This window comes from Crinia signifera, chromosome 1 (genome assembly GCF_055691185.1).
Source record: "Crinia signifera chromosome 1, ASM5569118v1, whole genome shotgun sequence".
Lineage (NCBI taxonomy): Eukaryota > Metazoa > Chordata > Amphibia > Anura > Myobatrachidae > Crinia > Crinia signifera.
Window position 1 is genome coordinate 450,870,662 of NC_139217.1, and position 20,390 is coordinate 450,891,051.

Here is a 20,390-nt window from a genome sequence, read left to right on the forward strand (position 1 = left end):
TTATCATTATTTTTATTATTATTGACAGTTTCTTATATAGAGCAGCATATTCCGATGCGCTTTACAATTGGAAACAACAGTGATTAAACAAACTGGGTAGAAACAAAGCGACATAGAGGAAGGAGGGCCCTGCTCGCAAGCTTACAATCTATAGAATGTTATTTAATAAGTATAGAATGCAATCAGCGAATTACTTATACTTACTTGGTATTTAATGATTACTTACATTCTTAAAAAGACTATTATTCATTTCTTTGTGATTGACTAACTGTGTGATGAGGACACTTGTGTGGCCTCTATCTATAATAGTGATGTATTAAAAATATTGAATTGGGCCTAATTTTTTTTTAGTAAACTGACCAAACCATGTTGCGCTGAAGGTGGGGCAAATGTAACCTGTGCAGAGAGAGTTAGATTTTGTTTCTGTGCAGGGTAAATACTGGCTGCTTTATTTTTACACTGCACTTTAGATTTCAAATTGAACAAACCCCACCCAAATCTAACTCTCTCTGCACAGGTTACATCTGCCCCACCTGCAGTGCAGCATGGTTTTGACCATTTACTAAAAATCAGCTCTGTCATCAGGTCTGGATAAGGCACATTTCAGCCAAGATTATATGAGCTGGTGAATATTTACAGTGTTACTTATTACTGCTACTGTGTAACTGGGATATTGGACATTGAAGCCACTTGTTAGAAGATTAGCAAAGATAGGTGTCAATGTGTCAGATCTTGTTCTTCTGTAACAAATGCATGTAACTGCTACAGGAGCTTCGTATGTTTTTTTTTTAAAGGTCCTTATTAAAGGTTCCCAGGTGCCCTAGGCTAATACACATGTAGCTCCCCTTGTAATGCTTCTACACGTGTATGGGAGGTCAGGGACTCGCCAGTCATACTGCCCATGTGTATGTAACAAAGGTTATACAGGTGGCATGCAGTGGCGTAGCTACGTTTTGGGCGCCCCCCCGCCGTTAGGGGGGGGGCGCCCCCCCCCCCCCGCCCCGCTAAGCACCCCTACCCCCCCCTGCCCCGCTGCCCCGCCGCCGCCCATGAAAACCCCCCCTCAATCCCCCACAGCCTTACCTATCGCGCTGGTCCCGGCGGCTCCGTTCTTCTGCTGAGGACCACCAGAAAATGGCCGCCCCCATACAGCAGACAGTTTCAGAGAACTGTGTGCTATATGGGGGCGGCCATTTTCTGGTGGTCCTCAGCAGAAGAACGGAGCCGCCGGGACCAGCGCGATAGGTAAGTCTGCGGGGGATTGGGGGGGTTAACTATAGCACCGCAGCCCCCGGCGCCCCCACATGCACAGCGCCCCCCCCCGCGGTGGCTGCGGTGCTATAGTTACGCCCCTGGTGGCATGTAGGATCTAATGCTTGTGGGGTGGGAAGGAGACTTTGGCTTTAGGCTTTAGGTTGCCCAGCTGGCATTGTAGCCCTATGAACATATAGTAATGTTCCATCAGTAAGTCACATTGGCAAAGCCATCTGGTATAATGAATAGTAGTCAACGACCAACGAATGATGTGGAACGTGTACACATATGTAAGGTTGCTCTGAGAAACCTTACTTATGCGTGTACGTTCAGAAGGAAGTGGGTGGGCAGCTGACATCCGGTGATGCCAGCTACCCACCCGCACCCGTATCACTGGCCCATTAGAATGAGAATGCCCAGGGAGTTCCCATATACTAAGGGGCAGCACCACCGCCCCCCGCCCAGCGGCCGCAGGGTTGGGTGCGTGCTCCTGACAAACATTCTGATCGTCATGACCGCACGCACCAAGCGCAAGCACATGTGCAGAAATGCGCATGCGCAAGTACAAAACATCGGCCGTGTGCGAACGCACGCAGACCTGCGAACTGAATAAGGTCCAGCAAGTACAAAACATCGGCCGTGTGCGAACGCACGCAGACCTGCGAACTGAATAAGGTCCAGCAAGTACAAAACATCGGCCGTGTGCGAACGCACGCAGACCTGCGAACTGAATAAGGTCCAGCAAGTACAAAACATCGGCCGTGTGCGAACGCACGCAGACCTGTGAACTGAATAAGGTCCAGCAAGTAGAAAACATCGGCCGTGTGCGAACACACGCAGACATGCGAACTGAATAAGGTCCAGCAATTTGAAATCTAAGGTCAATTTAATTTGAAATCTAAAGTGCAGTGTAAAAATCACACAGTTAATCAAACCCGAATAGTAGTCTTTTACAGACTTTAAGTAATTATTAAATACAAAAAAGTATAAGTAACTAACTCATTTCACGCAAAACTTTTTAAATCACATAACAAAAGTTATAATACAAACATCATTTCCCACCCAAGCGTGCCCCGGGCAAAGAGCCTTCTTCTTTTCTTCCCAATTACTGTTGTAGTCTGACTCTAGGGAGAACCGCGAGCTCCATAGAATTCTTATTTTCCCTATGTTACAGGAGATTTCCTATTGTCAAAAGTTCGTTTTTACAGAAAATGATCCCCTAAGCTCCATGTAAAATCTATTTGGATGGTGGGAGTCTGAAGGAAGGAGCTAGGGACGGATCGACCCCATATCTTGGAATTCATAATGGGTTTATTGTGGTCCTGTGTTCTTCCAAAGTGTGAATTTAAAATAACATTGTAAGTTAAAGATCACAATTACAGCTCTAGACGCGTTTTAAAAATCTGGAATGGAAAGTGCTTCAATCACTGGGGAACAATGCTGCTAATATTTACATTTCACTGTCAGAGGTGAATTATACCCCTTTTACACCGCTGCAAAAACCCGGGTCAGCGGCGGGTTAGACTCGGGTCAGCGGCGGTGTAAATGGGTCAACACGTGTCCCTTTACATGGGACTTCTACCCAGGCCCTGACCTGGGTTGAACACGGCTAGGACCTAGGTAGAGGGCAGTGTAAACGGGTATGCCGGGTCATCCGTTTACATGAATGGGGGAAGCCCAACCTACAGACCGCAGTGTCCGCAGGTTGGATGGCTGTAATCTGCAGACAGCAGCGGAGGCAGCGAGGAGGTGAATGGATGCCTGTTTTGCGGCATCCATTCACCTCCGGACGAGGGCTGGGGGGTGCATGGGGGCTGCCCAGCAGATTACCTTGGTGCTGGGCTTGCCCCCAGCACGGCGATCGGCGGTCCGAGCAGGGGTGATTGCGGTCCTGGCGCTTGGAGATGATGTCATCTCCAAGCGCCGCCTCCATCTACACTGCGGGTAGGCACCGCAGTGTAAACGGTGCAGATCCTGGATCCGACCTGTGTTGGATCCGTGCTCCAAATGCTGGGTCGGATCCGCGATTTTTGGTGTAAAAGGGTTATTACACTTTCCAACCTTCCTGCTTCTGGGGGTACAGTTTTGATATCAGGGGACATTCGTCCATTGTATTCCTCTGCAAATATAATTTTTTTCTTAAAATAAGTGTCTGGCTACACCCACTAATGTATCTGTATGTACACCCACTAATGTCCCAGTCCCCAATGTGCCAGAACCCCTTGCCCTAACTACAAACACCTTCATGTTAGGATGTTTCACTAACCCTTAAGGAGAATGTCTATATTTCACAATGTGCTTTGTTACTAAGTACACTTCCTCCTTACGCGTCTAAAGCTTCACAATTGTTAATCATTGTTGTAATGAATAACGCCATAATATGGCAGGAATCAAACTGTGCCAGCCCTGAGCCATGCACATGTGATGTCATGACATGATGGGGAGGGGGCAGGGTTCCTTGCCGGGACCAGGATGTAGCTTAAGATACTCAAGGTGGCTGCAGGGTGCCATGTCAGTCACTTTGTAAGTCATATACAGGTGCCATGGGGGCATTGACTGTGCCACCCCCATGATATGTGCCCTGGATGCAGAATTCATTGCCCACCCATAGATATGGCCCTGCTAGGGGTGGGCAAACCTACAGCTAATTTATAAATACATCCCGATTGATAATCAAAGATCAAAGAGAAGAAAAAAAACATGTCCCCTCAGCATTAAATTAATTAGTAAACGCCACATACATAACATACTAAATCTGCTTATATGGGGAAAACATGGCACTGTACAAGGTACAATGCATGCCAAGGTTCCAACAAATGAGCAACTAAGATTCCACAAGGCTTCCGTTCTTCAATCAGAAAATCCAAGTGGTTTGTGACTATCAAAAAATCCAAGTGGTTTGTGGGAAGCTTAAGACTGAAAGTAAATTTGGGTGAAGTTGCTGTGGAATGTCACCTGGATAGAACTTTAGAGAGGACTGGACCATTTCCAAAGAGACACTAAAGGCCCCCATACATTAGGCCGACTTGTCCTAGGGACAAGTCGGACCCAATTTACCTGCGAGCCGCCCGGCAGCTCCCCGGGAGGCTCACATACAATTTGGCACTTGATGTGCCATTTTTTACATGGGATAAATCGCATGCGATTTATCCCATGTAAAAAAAAACCCGGGGAGCTGCAGGGCGGTGAGGAGTAGTGGGGGCGGGCAGCAGCGGCGGTGGTGGGGGCGGGCAGCGGCGGCGGCCAGCGGTGGTGGGGGCGGGTGCGGTGAGCGCTGCTGACCTGGCCGGGCAGTGTACTTACACATAGCAGCAGCGGGGACGGGACGCGTAGTGGCGGCTATTAGATTTTTAAAATACTTGTCAAATGACCGGCCGCTCTCTGATTGGCCGGAGAGCTCTCAGCCAATCAGAGAGCGGCCGGTCATTTGACAAGTATTTTAAAAATATAATAGCCGCCACTACGCGTCCCGTCCCCGCTGCTGCTATGTGTAAGTACACTGCCCGGCCAGGTCAGTCAGCAGCACTCGCCGGCGCTCAGGGACCCGCTGCCCGCCCCACTGCTCCCCCAGTGTCTGCATGCATATGCCTGTCAGGTGGCAGGCATATGCATACAGGGAGGTCGGACGTGATCGTATGTACTGACCGTCCGACCTCCCTGATCCGGTCCGATGCGCCCGGGACCGCGCATCGGATCGGATCAGATGTCACACAACTGCGATTTTGGGCCGATTTCACCCGATTATCGGCACAAAGTGCCAAAATCGGATGAAATCGTCCCAAAATCGCATAGTGTATGGGGGCCTTAAGGGGCAGATGTATTAAGCCTGGAGAAGAGATAAACTGGAGATAAAGTGGAGATAACTTGGAAGAGATAACGCACCAGCCAATCAGCTGTGTTTGAAATATGACAGTTGGAATCTGATTGGCTGGTGCGTTATCTCCTTCCACTTTATCTCCAGTTTATCTCTTCACCAGGCTTAATACATCTGCCCCAATGTTCCAGTGAAGCATCTTCAAGTTCCGTTATGTTCTCTAAGGTTCCAGACTCCAACTGTAAGGTCCATGGAATTTGTAGCCAATAAACAGAGCTGAGCTTGTGCATTTGGGGCCAGACTGGGGAATACCGGGTGGAAGTCCATACCACAGTTGGAACGAAGCAAATATTTTACAGTCCCATGTTTAAAACCTTTAATTCATGGCTATGCAACTTTAGTGGTTACCTCCATGGTGGTAACCCACCATGTAAAACACTTCTTAACGTCTTCTATATTGTGTACATGAAGAAATACATTAGTGGCCTCACATGACCGATCATAAGCTATTACACATTGGTCTCATTCACACTTTTTGTATTTTATATCTAGGGAAAATACCGTTTTGAATTTCCACCCTTTGTGTTCGATTGACCTCATCGCAGGTTAGAGGAATGCACAGTCCTCATTACCAGTTTCGATGTCCTTAGAAATGTCCATTGGTCCTGAGACACTTCTGACAACCAACCCTTGTGGCTTGTACGTCAATGTGTCCAACAGAGAAAAAAGGACAGATGACCAGCGATACATCTTAATTTGGTTCTGATTTTTTTTTTTAGATTTAGGTACAAAGGTCAACGTATACTTTTATTCTGCTGGATGCACGGTATCCGGACTGATCATAGACTGACTCATGATAGACAGTCATATGGTCGGCCACTAATGGTCGACAGTCAAAAGGTGAACAGGGTCAAAAGGTTGACAGTCAAAAGGTTGACAGGGTTTAAAGGTCAAAACACAATAGGTCGACAGGGTCTAAAGATCAACAGTCAAAAGGTCGACAGGGTTTAAAGGTCGAAAGGCAAAAGGTCGACTAAACAGAGAATGTCCAACAAACCAAATTATTTAGCATCATAATACTGTACCTGTTTAAAGCAGGCTTCCACCATGTTCGGGGGGAACATATTTCTGTCAGAAAGAAAATAAGACGTCAAATATTACAATATGACAACACTTGTCAAATTCAAGGCAGGCATCATAATGCAAACAAAGTGTACACTCTCGCAGATCTCCAACAGGTGGATTACTAACCTGTGGGACTAGAGAGTCTTAAGGTCCCCGTGCATGACATTCAATTGGGGCAATTTTCAGATGATTGCGTATGAAAATGTGCAATTTATATGTGCCCACCCACAACTAGCACCGCTGTGTGCACTGTGATAGTCGCTGAAGGCAGTCGCGCATGCGCAGACATCGGAACCTGCAGCAAATTCAGAAGGGAACCGAGTAATTCAGGTCCAAAGTATCACCCAATCAGCTTCTAGATGCAGGCTGTATTTGAAAAATAACAGTAAGTAGCTGATTGGTTGGTACTTTATTTTACTCCACTTTGGGGGGTATTCAATCTCCCACCGCTATTCCCGACAGGAGAAATAGTGACGGGCCCAATTCAATGCTGTCTTCCCCGACAGCATTGAACAGGGATCTCAGCAGAACGTGCCCGACTTTACAAGCAGTGGGGCGCGTTCTGCCGAGAATGACCGGGATATGTCGCGCTCCCGGCCGCAGCTCTACGCATGCCACCTTTTTGGCACTCGGCAGGGGGGACATTGAATTGGCCGAGAATGGGACCGAGTCACGGCTGTCAGGCCAGCCCAACAGTCGTGACACCAGATTGAATATCCGCCTAAACCTCTCTCCGAGAATTTATCGATGTTTTGCATAAACAACCTAGAAATGATATATCGCTGGGTGCATCTGCGGAAATGACGCATTTAACAGGTGACTCAGCAAACCTTATCAAATCCATGAAAGCGTCAGCAGCAGTGACCGGCTCAATCTTCCCTTCCCGGTGCATCTTCTCTTTGCTGCCCTTTCCAGGGTGGATGATGATGACGATGATAATTCCGATGAACACAGCAATGATGGTCGTTGTCATGTAGTAAACCACAGCTCTTATTCCCATCTTCCCTGACGCCTTACTGTCCAAAGCGGCCATACCTAGGGTGAGAGAACATACAGTCTTACCACTCCGTATGGTAGATCAGGAGAGAACTATAGCAGCACAGAGAGTGGGGGGCCTACGTGTTCAGGTGGTTCACATTGATCCCCCCCAAAAAATATGAAAAACCCATTTCGGACCTTTTCATGTGACAACCTTTTCCAGGTTTTGGTAGTGTATGGAACTCCACTGGTGAGGGGACAGATATGGCTGAATAACATGTCCGGAGGGTGCTTTGTTGAAGTATAAGTATCCTCCTTATGATATATATATTAGTCTCCCATTGCACCTAAAGACATGCTAAATCAGGGTTGCCGACTTTTAGATTCTCCTCCCCGGGAAAAGCCCGGAGAGGAGACGTTCAGCAGCTGTTCAGGGGTGGGGCTTGAGTGTGATGTCATTAAGACCCGCCCCATTATGTAAAATATCCTATTTCACAGATCTCTGTGGAGGGGGCGGGGCTAAAATGACGCGATTGTGGCATTTTAGCTCCGCTCCCTCCTCTGAGACCAATGGATTGCGGCATTTAAATGCTGTAATCAGGGGGCGTAGTGGGGATCCCCCTGAATCCGTGAGGGTTGCCCACCTTTCTGGGGTTTCGGGAGACTTACGGCCATTCCGGGAGGGTAGGCAACCCTGTGCTAAATGTATTAAGATGGTACAAAATACACATGAGCCCCATTTCTCCCATGCTAAGTGAAGAATTTGGATGAGATGGACTAAGCCTCGGAGAGTGATAAAGTGGAAGGCGGTAAAGAACCAGTAGGGGTGTTTTAAGAGAGGAGGTGGCCCGTGTGCAGCCTCCTCCGGCCGGGCCCCCTCCTTTCTGTCGTGAGCAGTGCTGTGTAGTAAAGTCTGAGCACTAGAGCGCTCAGGGGCAGATTTATTAAGCTCGGTGAAGTGATAAAGTGTCTGGTTTTTATCACCGGCCAATCAGCTCTTACCTGTAATTTTTCAAACCAAGCCTGTAACTACACAGGTAGGAACTGATTGGCCGGTGATACAAACCAGACACTTTATCACTTCACCAAGCTTAATAATTCTGCCCCTGAGACCCTATTGAGCATGTGCAAATCTCCAGAAAAATGGCACGGCAGCCATTTTAACTGTGATATTCGTAATGCTGCTGCTGCTGCTGCATTGTGAAGTCTGAGCACTAGAGCGCTCAGACTCCGCTGGGCATGTGCTGATCAACAGAAAAATGGCTGCTGTGCCATTTTTCTGCTGATTTCGGCAGGCCGACCTGCCGCCGCTGCTGGACTCCCAAGGGTAAGTATTAGAAAAATAGCTGCAGCATGCGCAATGTGGGCCAAAGGGGCCCGTGTGGACCCATTATAAATATGCCACTGAGTACCAGCCAATCAGCTCCTAACTGCCATGTTACAGGCTGTGGTTGAAAAATTACAGGAGCTGATTGGTTGGTAATTTATCTCCCTCCAAGGCTTAGTACATATGCTCCTAAATGTGTATATTCGCTTGTATGCATCTACACAATTGCTCTACCTATCAACTTGTGGCGTTAGCTATAATATTTACCGGTGCGCAACCTCTACCTGCTGCAAGTGACCATCTGAACCACTCACGAGACAGAATAACCCGCAAGGAATCTGAGTGGATGAAAGACATTCTATAGGTCGGCAGTCAATAGGCTCACACCATATGGTCGACGTACATATGGTCAAAATGTCGACATGGCATATTAAAAGGTTGACATGAATTTTTGGGGAGGGGGGTGTTAGGTGTTGACATCAAACACAAACTCGTGTAGACCTTTTCCTGTGTCAACCTTTTCTCAGTTTTGACCTTGTGCATGTTGACCTTTTGGTGTTGACCTAGACATTGTCGACCCAATGAACCAAACCCAACAGACAATACCACCTGCACTCCTATAACACAATGCAGTCATTGGCAGTTGCAGCAGTGGGGCTGAAGCACTGTCTGTCCAAAATTCAAATATTAGAGCAGAACCAACTGCCAGTGAGTCCCGGTCAGCTAATGGTGATTGGCAGTTTTTAGGGTGGCAGTTGGTGTGGCTCCCATATTTGAATTTTGGGCTGTGCTGCATCCCAACCTCTGCAACTGCCACTTAAATTATGACTTGGAACGCCGCGAGACCACCCAATTACACCCAAACAGCCACAAGTGGAGTTACTACAAAGCTGCGTATGACTCCGATGCAGGTAATAGGATATCGGTCATGGTGGTCCAGAGATGGGTGCAGTTGGCTAGAGAATATTCGCAACGCTAAAAATCGGAAGGTCCATTAACATATACATATATATAACAGTATACTTTATGTATGCACCTTATAAAACTGCATAAATAAGTTCAATTTACCCATTTACCATATGGGGACTTTCAAGAGACGAGAACTCTTAAGCGAGGAATTTGCAGCTACTCTCAACCGGAAAACATTCTGTTCTGCTTCCATTTACCCAGCTTTTGTTCAGGACTGATGTAGAGTGAAACTTGATTTTTTTTTTGTCCCATGCCATCCACAGAAGGGCTTGTTGTGCCTTTATATCATCTCAGTGAGAAGGTTTCACACCCGCTTAAGGAGAAAGGGGCCAGCCCAAGAGAAAGAGGGGATTGAGGGATATTTTTCTTTCTGCAGGTTCTGTTTGTCCCTAACGTCCTCCCTTTCACTATTCGAGTGTGTGTGAGCGAGCGCAGGAGGACAAATCGCCCGGGCTACACTTAGAGTTGCCGTGGCAACAAAAGAGGCGTCCTTGTTTGTGGAACCCATTAGTGCTGCGAGTTTCCCAGGGCCCGCCACAGAGGAGAAGGGAAGGAGGGGGGACCGCCATGCATGGAGATGAATACGGTATTAGAGATGTGAGAGAGAGATTGGCCGTGGATTAAAGGAGAACATACATCTACTCGCAACAATGGAAGCTTTTGCTCGCTGCCTGTGAAAGAGAGAAACCATTAATACAAAGTCCGTAACACGTGAAGGACACGGAATTAAGTTTATTGCTCCTCAGTCCGCAGTCTACGTCGGATTCCCATTCAGTACCCGCAGTGCTCACTACCTCATTTAACTCTCAGTATCCGCTTCCATCGGCCCTGGTCAGTCACAACCTTGTTATGCTCTACACAATGTGCGTGGCAATATAAACACTGGCACTTATACAGTACAGTCTGTACTGCTGGGTCCCAGAGATTGGCAATATCAATGGAGTAAGGATATGCCAGAAAGCAATCCAGGCTCATGCAGCCAGTGCACAAGCACGTGAGCTGTTGCACATTGTAGTCAGTGTGACATGACACATTACTGCACGGGTGGCAGAGTCGGTCAACACCAGGTGAGGAGGAGCTATACACTGTACCTTTCATAAGGCATATATACTATACTAAGTATATGCTTATGCAACTCTCAAAAGTTTTGCAAAGTGGAAATGTTTTTCATTTAATGGACCCTTATAGGCCTTTAACCCCTTTGGTGGTATGCCTGGAAATTTCCGGGCATGCCACTGTAAAGAAATGGTGTGCCAATGAACCACTGGTGCCCCAATCGCTCAACTGTCTGCTGCCAGTGGGTAATTACTTATACTGTACATGGAGGGGTTGCATAATAGCAGGAGAAGCAGGGGCAATGGAATAAACATAACCTCAACATACCTTTAAACTTTTTTCCCTTCATGGGTATATGGAAGGGAAGCTGGGTACTGACGGACCTCTTGCACACACTATAGCATGTGCGCGTACTGATTCGGTTCTAATTATGACAGAGGTGACTGTAGGCAAAACTGCTGTGACATTTCATGTCAAACATGACTATAGATGGCACCACAATTGCCTCTTTTATGCCACTTAACTCCTCTACATGTCCCTTATTTGCCATCACAACCCTCTACATGCTGTTTACATGACCACAGACCATATCTATGCCCTCACACTCTTCCACCTGCCTCTGAAATGCCATCATACCACCCAGGCATCTTGCATTCCATCGGATACACACATATATCCTTTCTATGACACCAGACCACATCTCCATATCTACAGTCATACCTTACATGCCATCAGATCCCTGAACATGCCTCATATACTGTATTACATCACACTTCCTCTTATGCTTCTTGTATGCCACCAAATCCATCTATATAGCTGTGCACATGCCATCAGACCCCTCCAAATGTTCCATCTATTCCTTTACATTCTTTCACATACCCCTGACATGCCACCATACCCCATGCATCAAGTATCCCTAATATATACTTTATATGCCACCAGACCACATCTACAGTTGAAAGAAAACGTGTGAACCCTTTGGAATGACCTGGATTTCTGCATAACTTGGTCATACAATGTGTTCTGATCTTCATAAGTCACAACAATAGACAAACACAATCTGCTTAAACTAATACCACACAAACAATTATATGTTCTCATGTTTTTATTGAACACACCATGTAAACATTCACAGTGCAGGGTGGTCAAAGTATGTGAACCCTTGGATTTAATAACTGGCTGACCCTTATTTGGCAGCAATACCCTCAACCAATCATTTCCTATAGTTGCATATCAGACCTGCACAACGGTCAGGAGGAATTTTGAACCATTCCTCCGCTTTATGAAATTCAACAATTCTAAATCGTAGATCAGAACACATTTTATGATCAATTTATGCAGAAATCCAGGTAATTCCAAAAGGTTCATGTGCTTTTTCTTGCAACTGTACATTCATTTTACATTCCCATCTATTCCTTTACACTCTTTGACATGCCACTGATATACCATAATACCCCCATGCATCTTGCATTCTATCAAGTATACCACATATGTAAATGATATGCCTTAAGAATGTATCTACATTCCACTTTTGTTCTGCCAGATCCCTCAACATGCCTCATAAATGACATATCATGCCTTCCCATGCCCCTTTAATGTCATCAGACCCCTCCATATGCCCATTTTATGCCATAAGACCCCCTTTGCATTCCCCTCAAAATTCCTTATCCCCTCATTTACCTATACCACTGGAACCAATGCAGTGAGTTGAGAGGCACTCTTTCCTCCACACTGACTCTGAACACCCTATAGATAGTGCAGAGAAGGAGGTCACATGACACACAGACAGGTCCTCACTCCCCAGCCAAATCCAGAACAGCATAACCCTGCTTATCCAACCCTGCTTCTGCTCACAGCCAGATTTCATGACGCTTGAAAGTGGCCCATTTGCCACGTCAGCCACACGTGGCTTATTTGTAATCACTCATTGAGTTTAGGAAGATGAGTACCATTATTATTATTATTAAATGAAGACTCAACAAATTGTCCTGGGAAATACAGTAGACACTAGTAAAATAAATAAATAAATCAAACTCGTTGGACATATTTACATAGCTCCATATAGAGTATTGTTTTATATACATTTGCTGCGATTAATAATTTAACAGACTACAAACTTTGCCTAGCAAATATGGCAGCATGGTCAGTATGGACGGTGTAATGGTTAGCATTACTGCCTCACAGCACTGAGGTCATGGGTTTGATTCCCACCATGGCCCTAACTGTGCAGTTTGTATATTCTCTCCGTGCTTGCGTGGGTTTCCCCTGGGCACTCTGGTTTCCTCCCACAATCCAAAAATATACTGGTAGGCTAATTGGCTCCCAACAAATGAACCCGAGAATGTCTGTGTGTGTGTGTGTACAGATGGAGCATCCTGCCGGGGGCTGGCGAAACTATTGCCAGCCGCCAGCTCCCGCCAGGGGGTTTGTGCGCACGAGACGCTCGCGCGCCCCGTGGCAACGGAGCTCCTCCGCCGGTCCCCCTCGCCGCCCTGACCCCCCCACCTAACCCTGCCTGTCTCCCTGAACCGGAAACTTGCAGGATGCCGCTGCCCCGCCGCCGAAGGATTGGGACACGCTTGCCGTGAGACGCACGCACGTCCCAGTTCAGTGTAGTCCATGTCCGCCAGGACACTCGCCAGAGGGGAGGCTCTAGTGGGCACCGAGCAAAGATGACAGGGGCTACATCTGTACATGTTGTAGTGAATATAGATAGTAACCTCCACTGGGGCAGGGATTGATGTGAATGTTCAAATATTCTCTGTACAGCGCTCCGGAATATGTGTGCGCTATATAAATTCCTGGTAATAAATATTAAGCGTGCCTAAAGAACATCACAACTTTTGTCTTCGATTTTTTCTCAAAGAAAATAAGCACAACAATAAACAGCAGCTACAGAGCGCACACAATAATTGGAAGTAATAATTGGATGTTAATTTCATAACAGCCTGCGGTGATCTGCCACTTTCATGTGGTTGGGTGATTAATGTGTAAAATAAATATTTATACATGGAAGGGTAAACATAAAAAAAAAAAAAGTCTTACAACATAAACTCAATGACTGCATATTCACGGTATATGACCACTAGGAACGGATTACATACAGTACGTGGCTTAGACAAGCTGCGGCCGTAGTGCCAAAAATAACCATGCCCAAAAATAACTAATTGTCTCTTGTCATCTGTTTGCGCCCAGTCATCCAGAACTAAGCAGCCCCTAAAGCACTCTAATTGCAGTAATTCTTGTTTAGATAATTTTTGCACAATGCCGGGCTCCGGGTAAAATGTTCTTCATTAAAAGAAATGTTTATCCTTTAGTGTACGGGTTCTGTTCCATATATAGTTTATATAGAGTTAAGTTTTTTTTTACTATTGTAAGTACTGACTGTATAGGTTAGGCATCATGTCTAAATGATAGACAGGTGGGACAGGTGGACTCCCATCATGTCTAAATGACAGTATGGGGGTCATTCTGATGGATTCTCATTCCTGCGAGTTCAGACCTGGGGCGGGATGTTCAAACATCCGCAGTAAAGCTCCACCCCCTTCGCCGACATAATTATCGCATATGCTGTAACATATGCAAGAGCTGTCCTTTGCCATAATTATCGCATATGTTACAGCATATGTGATAATTATGGCAAAGGACAGCTCTTGCATTAAGAGCTGTCCTTTGCGGTGAGAGTCAGCGGGTCCCATCAGGACTCTGTGTCTCTCCCCTCCCTCCCTTACCCGGCACTGCTGCTGCTGCTGCACTGGGCTCTCCTCCTCCCTGCACCCGGAAGAGGATCATAGTGCAGGGAGGAGGAGGTCACAGGTGAGGGGGGGCGGTGCGGGGCGTCGGTGCGGGATGGCGGTGGGTCGCGTTAGAAGCCCATAGGCTTCTATGGGGCATTGCCAGATTTTTCATCAACCATTGAATGATTTCCCCTGCTACGGAGACATCCTCTGGCATGTTAAAGAGGGGAATAGTTGGTGGCGGTGCTCGGACAGGCGGCGTCTCTGGTGCTCTGTAAGCTGCGATCCTCGCGGGTTACAGAGCCAACCGGAATGACCCCCCATATTAGTGAGGAGTCATAATGTCTAAATGATACAAGCAGGTGAAAAAAAAATGATATTCCAAAGGTTTTGTCTACATTCCAGACTTGTTCCAACCCCTCATTTACAAAAATGCCGGAGGTGCCGGAATAATAAAATATTTCTTATAATATTATTAGTTGTTATAGTAACAAGTGTGGAATTACGAGCTCGTTTTCTTTAAAAGATTTTCTTTCATAGTATTTCATTCAGTCTAATAATAATGATGCTAATGGCACATTGCTTGCGATTGGCTAATTGTGAATGTGTTGCTGGCACTGATAGGTGCTTTATTTATTGCACATGTGTATATTATTTTTGTGTACATGTATTACCTCTCTTTTATAAGAGATGCAAATCTGTATCTGCTGCATTAATGTTTTTTTTTTTTATTAATGGTTTAAGGGGGGATATTTACTAAGATGTGTATTCTACTTCACATGTGATGTTCCTATGGGCAACTAATCAGATCATGTCTACTATCTTCTAGAGCTGGGGTAGCCAACCCTAGTCCTCGAGAGCTACCAACAGTGAGCTAATTAGCTCCATCTGTGTATAGGTGCCCATAGACGGTCCGTTCCCGGACCGTCCGTTCTGTACTATGAGATGCGCGCGATATCCAATCGGGTGCCGGACGGGTTCCCGACAGTCGGGATCCCGACAGTCGTTTACCCGACGTCGGGATCCCGACAGTCGTTTACCCGACGTCGGGATCCCGACAGTCGTTTACCCGACGTCGGGATCCCGACAGTCGTTTACCCGACGTCGGGATCCCGACAGTCGTTTACCCGACGTCGGGATCCCGACAGTCGTTTACCCGACGTCGGGATCCCGACAGTCGTTTACCCGACGTCGGGATCCCGACAGTCGTTTACCCGACGTCGGGATCCCGACTGTTAAAACGCCGACAGCTGGGTGCCCGACGGCCACCCGCTATTTTCCCTCATGGGGGTCCACGACCCTCATAGAGGGAGAATAGAATAGGTGGCTCGCGTAGCGCGTAGCGCGTCACTGTGCCCGCAGCGTGGAGAGTGCAGCGAGCCCGCAAGGGGCTTTTTTGCGCTCGCCATGCTGTCTGACTCCGGGCAGTCGGGATCCCGACTGTCGGAGTCCCGTACCACACTCATCCAATCAGGTGGGAATATTCCCTGGCCCTTAGCCCTGATTGGGTGTCCCAGTGACTGACGTCAGAAGGGATTCCCTGTCAGCGGCAGCGGAGGATAAGACACACTGGCTGGGCTCTCTGTATGGGGTTGGCTTTCCCAGAGAAGGTGACAGACCTGTGCGGGAGCGTGAGGTAAGGTGAGTATGTTTGTTTGATTGTGTGAATGGGGGTATGGATGGATGTAATAAAGTTGTACAGTGTGTGTGTGTGTGTCTTTATTGTAATCTTGGTCAGGCTGTGGAAGTACAAATCCCAGCAGGCCCTTTAATGCTCCGCATGCTGGGAATTGTGGTTCTCCAAGTCCCTGCATGCAGGGGAAGCTTGCTGGGATTTATAGTTCCATAGCACAACCCAAGGTTAGTTGTTTAATATAAATTTTACACAAAATAATCAGCCCGCCACAAACAGCCCAGGGGTGGCGGGGACAGCCCCAGGCTTCAGCCTTGAAACGGTGGGGGGGCTTTATTGGGGGGGGGTCCCAACTTCACCAGGTACCTCAGTCTAGGGCTGACCAGCCAGGGTGATTATGGTTCGGCTGGGGGACCTTGCATAAAAAGTCCCCGAGATGTGGCATTACACCGCTGGCTGTTGGAGCCCAGTGTTGGTTCCAAAATACAGTAGACCACTTTTCTTTGTCCCCCTTATATTTGGAACCAGGAACAGTTCAAGGGCACGGTGCCAGTTTCTTAAATACAGTGGATCCCCATTATCCCCCCCCCCCTTCCGTTTTGGGGAACCAGGACAGCTCATTGAGCCAGGGGCTAGTAAATTTTACTTTAGAACCCTTTTTTTTTACATAACCATACACATATCTCACAGATCCGTGCATGGTTCTGTTAAACTCACCAGGCTGGTCCTGGTCTATTTGTTTTGAGATTTTTGATCATTTTACAATTTGCGATTTGGATGTTTTCTATGAGAAAACATCTGGATGTGATTTTGAATGTGTGATTTTATTTTTTTTAGAAAGGCCAAAACATGTGTGATTTTCAGTAAACGTGCAATTGTTTTACCTAAAAATCGCACATGTGCAAAAACTCGCACCGGTGGGGACAGGGGGAAGCCGGGACCATACTGCACCTGTAGCATGGCTGTCATTAATGAGGACCTCCCTCGTCTGTACATGCAAGACGAAGGAGGATGGCCTTATTGATATGTGGAAGCATGCATCGTTAACGATATTATGTGTACACACCAGACAAGTTAGTTAAAGATATCGATCATAAGGGACCTACTGAGCTATATCTTTTACTCTCTCGTCTAGTGTGTATGGGGCTTTAGTGTCCATCTCTGAATCCGTCCCATTATCAGAAGTGCAGGGGGGCAGGTACCAGGGTCATCCAAAAAGGTGCTGCCTTGCTCCCAGATGCCCCTTTCAGCATCGTACTCCAGCAAAGGGGGTGCCGGATGACCTCCCAACAGTCGGGATTTCGGCAGTCAGTAGACCAACATCGGAATCTCGATTGTTAAATGCTCGACAAACTTACAGGGGCTATTCTCCCTCGTTGGAGTCCACGACTCCCACAGAGGGGAGTATAGAAACTTTGGCAAGCGCAGCTAGCCACCAAGCCCATAAAGGTCTTGGATGTGCACGCCCCCTGTTGGAGTCCCAGCTGATGTCGGTATACTGGCCATTGGAATTCCGACTGTCGGGCTGCTATACTACACCTCCAAAAAAGGGACCCAAAATGCAACAATGTGGCTTGTTTTTTGTTATGGTGGCCCAAATCAGACTTAAAAAAAAAAATGAAATTCCTGTGTATCAACAGAACGGCAGCGGCATTAATGGGGTCTGCCAGTATAAGCTCCCAGTCTGCCCAGTGCTTCCTCCTGAAATGATCACAAAGTATTTCATTAAAAGCAAGACTGCCACATTACATTACCGGGAACAGACGCAGCGAGGCGTGCACGGTGCACAAGACCTCTCAGGCCCTTTCAGGCCAAACGTTAACATTTGAAATGTTCAAATTTTACGAAACGGCTTCAACTGAAGAATAAAACCTCAGCGTGAGAAATGAAAAAACATCTTTGTCGATGGGCAATTAATCATTTCATAACAGCTATTCCGACAGTTACAGAGCTATTGTTGCTGTAAAGTGCAGCACATTTCGCCTTTTGTCTGCAGAGCGCTTCCTGAAACCAGCATTTTACCCATGTGGGGTCATGCTGCTAGGCTATGCGGTACCCAATTAACTCTTCACGTGATCCCATCTCAGGCCTGCTGTACGGGAATGGTCATATAATGTGTTTGCGGAGGGTAGGGGGTCACTGGGAAGTTACTCATTCTCTTTGTGCGTGTGAAGCCAAGCAGGAGTGAGAAGTGAGCAGGGGACTCGCAGGCCCATGGAGCTGTGATTAGTAACAGCTGACAGTCGCAGGCCCGAGACTCTTTCTCTTTGGTTAGCTCATTGGAATCGGGGAATACAAAGAGGCGACTGTCCCCCGGCCAAGAATTAGAAGTCCAGGAACACACACACAAAAACACAGAGAAGCGCAGATTCCTGTAAGGAGATATCACCGGTGCGGGAACAATGGAGTCCCCAAATGATACCTTTTTATGTTTAGGATACAGTCCGGAGGCTTTCCTGGGGCTATGGAAACCATTGCTGAATAGATATATTATATTATCGTATACTGTACTTCCTAAATAGGAGGAATGTGAGTGTATCTGTCTATTGTAAGAGGTAGACTTTGGTGACATAATGGGGACTAGAGCATTGTGACAATAATTCTCAAGCCTGATGGTGCTTTAAGCAAAGCAGGGACAGTTAAATGTCAGATTAACAAGCACCAGAGGCCGTATCTAAAAATATAGACAATAGCTACCCAATGTAATATTCGGCTTCCGCAATACGGCATGAGAAGGGGAATGGGTAAGAAACGGAACTGTAACAGACTCCATTCATCACACTGTGCCATTCCAGAGCTTGTAGGGTGCTGTCCGGGAAGTGCCTGTCCGGTCTGGCATTCCGGGGGTCTGTTCCGGTTCCAGGTTTTACTTAGTCCCCATTAGAAGTTATTTTGGAGAAGCAACTACTGTGAGCTGCTGCCGACGGTGGGACTGGGTGAGTGACTGGGGAGGTGGCGGAGAGATGGCGGGCGCCACCTGGTGAGCTGCTGCTGCTTACGCGGCGCCATCCTCCCTGCCTCAATCCGACTTATTTATTCAAGTCAGATTGAGATTGCCGGAAACGAGGCCAAAACCTGTCGGATTTGCCCGCTTTTCTGGCAAAAGCACGCGGCTCCGCAGCTATTCTGCCAATCCACGTGGTTTCCGACAGGTTGGAGCATTCTGACCTGTCAGAAAAAAACAGACCTTATTGAATAGGTCGGAACCCCTATTGAAGTCGTAAACTGCCATCTTTCCGAAAAGACGTCAGTTTGAACTACAATTGAATATACCCCAATGTGGATGTTAAATAACAATAATAATAAAAAAAACTGACATTGACCATATTTGTGTCGACCATTTGAACCTATCAACATATTGGTCCTGAATCAGGCCCAATCACTGGGCTGCAAACTCGCACGTTACACAATGCTCACGCGCGAGCCATCCTTGTGATCACAGTCAGTGATGGCTAGCCACCACTGGCCGTATGCAAGTTGATTGACAAGTTGATTGTTTGGGGGCGTAAACGCCAGCTTTTTTTAGACGTCCCCCAGTAAATGCAGGCGGCTCCCATTGGATGCCCCACAGCCATCCCAGCGCTTAGTAAGTTTCAGCTTATGCGGCACGGCACATGGGGCGGGCTGTTTAATTCATTTGATGTTCGAATGAATTTAATCCGCTTCACAGTTGTGCGTATGGGCGGGATTTCCCTCGTGTGGGGCGGCGTTTACCTGATCGCTGGGCTCCGAAAACTCGCAGCCCAGTGATCAGGTCTGAATCAGGCTCACCGAACTTGTCGACCTTTGACCCCGTTGACCTTTTGTATCTGTTGACCTCACACGTTTCCCCAAAGATACGCAGCGAATGGGTGCACTCAGGACAGCCACAGGTGATATGACCAGAGATCACTAACTTGATTCATACACAAATACCTACATCCAATACTTCCATCATTGGAGAGATTTCAGTAAATTGCTCTACAGATACTTTAGCTTTGTAGAAAATAAATCTCTTCCCATATCGACCAATCAAATTGCGTCATTTTTTGTACAGTTTAGAAGATGAAAGCAGCCATCGGATTGGTGGCTGTGGACAACACCAACTTCCTGCAAAGTTACCAGTTTTCAGAACTATGGGGGTTATTTTGGTTCACTCTTTCTGACAAATTCCTTCTTAGATGGACAAAACCATGTGCACTGCAGGGGGGGCAGATGTAACATGTGCAGAGAGAATTAGATTTGGGTGAGTTATTTTGTTTCTGTGCAGGGAAAATACTGACTGCTTTATTTTACACTGCAATATAGATCTCACTTTGAAGTAAAACCCCACCCAAATCTAGTTCTCTCTGCACAAGTAACATCTGCCCCACCTGCAGTGCACATGGTTTTGTCCATCTAAGAAGGAATTTGTCAGAAAGAGTGAACCAAAATAACCCCCTTTATGTTAACCGAAACATTTAAATGCGTAATTAACAAAAAGATAAATATTTTTTTAAATGGCAACTATTATACCGG

General features: G+C 46.8%; 1 protein-coding gene across 2 annotated transcripts in view; it reads right to left on the reverse strand.

The window, feature by feature from the left end:
• The window catches only part of SLC1A3 (solute carrier family 1 member 3), a 77,665-nt gene that overhangs the window by 17,948 nt on the left and 39,327 nt on the right, over positions 1-20,390 (reverse strand). For both annotated transcript variants that reach the window (XM_083154699.1, XM_083154709.1), the window contains exons 4-5: positions 7,024-7,228; positions 6,154-6,196 (exon numbers count right to left, since the gene is read on the reverse strand). In XM_083154699.1, coding sequence (XP_083010825.1) covers positions 6,154-6,196; positions 7,024-7,228 — 248 coding nt within the window. The remainder of the gene's footprint in view (positions 1-6,153; positions 6,197-7,023; positions 7,229-20,390) is intronic.